The 4,848-nt window shown below is 34.3% G+C and overlaps 1 protein-coding gene across 1 annotated transcript; it reads right to left on the bottom strand.

The window, feature by feature from the left end:
* Positions 555-3,792, bottom strand: LOC18781236 (palmitoyl-monogalactosyldiacylglycerol delta-7 desaturase, chloroplastic). Its single transcript, XM_020563177.1, has 5 exons — positions 3,542-3,792; positions 2,620-2,766; positions 1,651-1,791; positions 999-1,105; positions 555-895 (listed from the first exon to the last, which is right to left on the bottom strand). Exons 1-5 carry the CDS (start codon positions 3,758-3,760, stop codon positions 676-678), a joined length of 834 nt encoding a protein of 277 aa, XP_020418766.1. The 5' UTR covers positions 3,761-3,792; the 3' UTR covers positions 555-675.

The raw sequence follows: 4,848 nt of genomic DNA, 5'->3' as shown, positions 1-4,848 counted from the left end.
ATGGGAGTGGATGAAGAGACACAGCAAAGCAGTGGTCCGAAGAAGAAGATCCGTTTGACAATATTTTATTTTATTATTATATTATTCGGATATAACAGAGTTAGTTTAAAAGTTAACACTATTAAGTTTTGTTTAATTGAGTTTTAAATAATTGAACAGGTGTCAAAATTTTGAGCAAGGGACAGAGCGTGGGACGGAGAAAAAGGAGAGAAAATCTGAACTCATGCAAATAATTGAGTTTTATTTATTTTTTTTGTTTTAATATAAAAATATCATTTTGTCTTTGTATTTAACTAAAAAAGTTAACAAAATTGACGGTAGGACCATTTGTCCTAAGAAAGTAAAGTTAAAGGACCACAGGAACTATTTTGGAAATTGAGGTACTCAAATGCAAATCGAATCTAAGTTCAGGGACTAATAAAATGATTAATCCAATATAAAAAAATAAAAAAAAAACATAATTTTCAAGGCATCCTTCAAAATTGAATAAAATAGTTTGTAGATAGTTTCCGTCTTTTTGTTGTAGAAATTAAGCCCAGAGAAATGACTTTTGATTATTCTGTAGTGCGAATATAAGTGATTATTTTAGAAGCCAAAGAAATACTAGACAAATGTATACAGGATTTGAAGCTAGTTATCCATGACATACATAGCAGAATAAATCTTAATCAATGCCTAATTTAGAGCAGCCATGATTCTACCATTTGTAGCTTTTCGTTGCTTTTGAATTTCAGTCGGGACCTTGACATCTGTTGCCAGTCCAATAGCTTGAAGAAATCTTATTGTGTACCAAGTAAAATCAATTTGCCACCATTTCAGCCCATGTCGAGCTGAGTATTCAAAAGCATGGTGGTTGTTATGCCAGCCTTCTCCAAACACAATAATTGCCAGCCACCTAAATTATTAAAAATATATCATGTACATAAAATATGTTAGTATCCCAATTTTACATTTAGTAATGATGAAATATAGCAAAGTGGGGAATAGATGTGATATACCAATTGTTCGTGGACATATCACCGGTGTTCCATGCTTTGTTTCCCCACATGTGGCCAACTGAATTTACTAGAAAAGTGGCGTGGTGTAAAAATGTTGTCCTCACCCCCTGAAATTGTAAGGAATTCAAATTTAGGACATGTTTGGATGGAGAAGTTAAACATGATTTTTAGATTTAGGACTTGTTTAGATGAACAAGGATGTCATAGTTTTCAACACTACTTTTTACGTAGGACCACTTTTTAGTGAGCCACACATGCAACTAATTCCATATTAGTCATTTTTTTTTCTTCTTGAATTCGAGTTTCAATTTCAGGGTTAAATTTGGGGTTTTTGTTTGATTTGGGTTCAATTGGGCTTAATAAACCGGCTCGCTCTGATACCATAATAAGATTCTAGAAGGACGAATCTGCGGCCCACTACTACAAGTATTGATGCTGTCTTCAACTTAACCATCTATATATTCGGCATATATGGAATTTTAGTAGTGAAATCAGTCATTATATTTTGTGTTTTATTTGATGAAGTTTCTAATGTGGAAAATCATATTCTCCAACATATAACACTACGAATAAAAATGGTCAAGTCAAGCAGTTATTAATAGAGAGTAATCATTTGGGAGAATAAGGTAAACTAACGAGTAAGCGATCTCACCACTCCCCAAACCAAGAAGGGAAATCCACCCACAGCATATAGTACACCTCCAAGAGCAATTGAATGTAGAAGGTTAGTACGAAGAAGAAACTCATAGAAGGGTTGTTTCCTTAAATCTTCAACGTTCTTCAGTCCGCCAAGCTGTAAATTTCTCATTTAAAAAGTAAATAAAATAAGTACATATGTAGTCTCTTTGTATTGGGACACCTATTATGGTACCAATTTTTTTCAACTATTTAACCAGTTTATTTTTCAAGTTTTCATTCATAAATTATCTTTGCAAAAAATCATGCAAATTGAAAATTATAAAGGCATCTAGTTGGGATCAATATAATAGACGAATACTGTGCTTAAAAAAAAAGCTATAATAACAACTATTTAATTGAGTAGTCAAATAGTTTCATAATCAAGTGACTTTTTGCAGAAATCATTTTTAAGGGAATATCTAAAAAGGGGAATGCTAGCAACCTTCTCTCTAACTTTCTCCTTTGGACCGTCTCCTTTTTTTGCTTGACATGTATCATTCTCCTTACACTTAAAACGTTGTCACTAATATATTACAGTCCTGATCTCTTGGACTACATGGGTCCAAGAGATTTGTAGTCACTCACCGTTAGATATAAATTCAACGGTTCACTCACTCTTGTACTCCTTTTACGAAACTTTTATAAATCATTGGATTAATATCCAACGGTGAGTGATCACAATCTCTTGAACTACTGTGATCCAAGAGATCGGGCCTGTAATATATTATATAAGTTAACTTTTACTTTCCAAATTTACCCCTATTAAATGTATTCAATTTATCCAAAAAAATTTCACAACTTTCTTACCATCTTATTAATTTTTTTTTAAACGTCAATTATTTTTTTAAACTTGAAAGCAAAAGTTAACTTGTATGATATATTAATGACATTATTTTAAGTGTAAGGAGAATGAGAGAGGGGAGAGATTGTGTGTACGTTTTACCTCTTTTTCAAGCTGACGACGACGGCCATCAAGCATCCAACCCATGTGACTAAACCATAAACTCTGGATAGGGCTGTGAGGGTCCTTCTTTGTGTCAGTAAACTGATGATGATACCGGTGGGTACTCACCCATTCAATCGGGCTACCCTGAAAGTCCAAAACACCAACAAATCCTTGGTATATACATTTTTTTCATTTTATCAGTTGATTAAGTGCATTATCATAGATAGTAGGCATATAGAATAATACACTGGAAGTTATAGATATGACCGAGATTATCTATATATATAAAGCAAAAGAGAATGGTGAAACATTCAAAATACCAGAAAATGCCCTTGGTTAATGCAAATATTAAGAATTGAAATTATTAATTAAATGAGGATAATATGGTAAATTCACAATTTTTCGTATTAAAAAAATTAAAATTAAAAGAAAATTCAGATAATGGATCCTATTTTTATGGAACACAAATATCCATTATCTTTTTTAATTCTAAAATAAATTTAAATTTTTTTTAAAAAAAACCTCTCGCATGCGCAGAAGCGCGTGCAGAGAGGCTAGTGTATACATAACATGAAATAAATAATTTTTTTATACATGTTCCGTTACTAAGTTCTGTTTTTTTTTTTTTTTTTTTGTTTTTTGTTTTTAATAAATAATATTTGGAGGAAAGAAATACCCTAGAATTTCTATCCTAGGTGACAAGCAGGCGGGAGAGGGGAGGGCCACAACCACTGCGTTAGCTTAAGTTTTGTCTTTTGACAATGTGATATTTTAACTACTCTAATGTATGAGGATGAGGATCAAAGTTTATAAATTATGAGTAATTCTTTAACGAATTTGAAAATAGATCTTAAAGTTATGGAGTTTTCTATGCTTTTAAACACAAAAGGCTTTACCAATTATATATGCACACACACACCTGAAGTGATAAAACGCCACAATAGGCGAAGAAGTACTCGAGCCATTTTGGAAGCCTCAAACTTCTGTGTGCAAGACTTCTATGGTAACTCAGTGTGATTCCTAAACCCGTCGCAACGTACAAAGTGATGGCCACCCAAAATGCAGGCCAATTGAAGTGGAAGGGCGCAAATATACAAAGGCAATGCAAAGCCAAAAACACAACCACAGAGAAACCCATCACTATATTATATATGTATATGTATATATAAGTCTGATGATCTCAGTTTGGCCTAAAAAAGGCCATTGTAGAGACTATTTATAATACTCCCTTGCTTCCTTGCAATACATGGCCCGCTGACTTGTCATCAAAATAGAAGCAAAGCAAGCATCAGCTAAAAAAATTAATGTGGTTTCGAGAAACTAGACCCGCAGAGGCAGAGCCCATCCCTATGGATCAGGATTGTCCCACGGCCGTCCTCCCCCCTAACTTCCAGCCTCCCTCATTGATTGAGGTCAATTGGACCTTACTGAATTTTTCCTTTTTTGTCCGAATACCTTACTGACTTGTCATCTCAACATTTACATCACAAGTGCAAGAACACAATGGGATGCGAAGAGACCTTTTATTTTGCTAGCAACACGTGATTTGTTCAAAAGTTCTTTTAGAGTGTGTTTGGATGAGGTATTTCAAGATGGGATTTTAGGTAAGTGGAACTTGAAAGTCCCATATGACTAAAAAGTAACTTGTTGTTGAAGTTGGCTCACCATAAATGCGAAAGGAGGAAGAAGAAACGTGATAGGATCCGCCTCGAATTCCTCGGAATCCGTGATGAACCCTGCAGTTTTTTCGACATCAAACCGATGCTGGGACCATTTACTAACAACATCCTATTCTCCGAAAACAAAGGAAAAGAGGGTCGAGACTTTCTATCGAAATTTCGACAATCTCCCCTGAAAAACGAACTTTTCCCAAAATTTCAACCTATCAAAACACGGTAATAATAATACAAAGGCACACAGTTTACAAAATAGGCCTCTGACCTTGAATCTAACCATACATGGGCGATAACAAAGCAATTCTAAGGAAATTCAATTTACAACCGAAAACAAATGTTCAATGGAAACAAAAACAAATAGAAGTTGCCCAACAGAAGTTCAAGTCGTGGAAATGTGAATCTTCGCTTGGTTGCTCGGCTCATATCAAGCTACTGTCTGGGGGGCTCAAAACAGAAAATTGTGAGTGGACAAAACAAGTTTCAACATAGTTATAATCAACGTACTAACCCAACCGGTTTAGAAAACGATGCCAAAACATGCGTTCAAAAC

This window comes from Prunus persica, chromosome G4 (genome assembly GCF_000346465.2).
Source record: "Prunus persica cultivar Lovell chromosome G4, Prunus_persica_NCBIv2, whole genome shotgun sequence".
NCBI lineage: Eukaryota > Viridiplantae > Streptophyta > Magnoliopsida > Rosales > Rosaceae > Prunus > Prunus persica.
The sequence above is the reverse complement of the archived record's forward strand: the minus strand, read 5'-3'. Positions and strand labels throughout refer to the sequence as shown.

Coding starts and splice junctions, on each gene's coding strand:
- LOC18781236 (XM_020563177.1), bottom strand. CDS start 3,760: ATGGGTTTCTCTGTGGTTGTGTTTTTGGCTTTGCATTGCCTTTGTATA. Junction 1,792..2,619: donor GTCGTCAGCTTGAAAAAGAG/GTAAAACGTACA, acceptor AGAAATTTACAG/CTTGGCGGACTGAAGAACGT. Junction 1,106..1,650: donor CCTTCTTGGTTTGGGGAGTG/GTGAGATCGCTT, acceptor TTACAATTTCAG/GGGGTGAGGACAACATTTTT.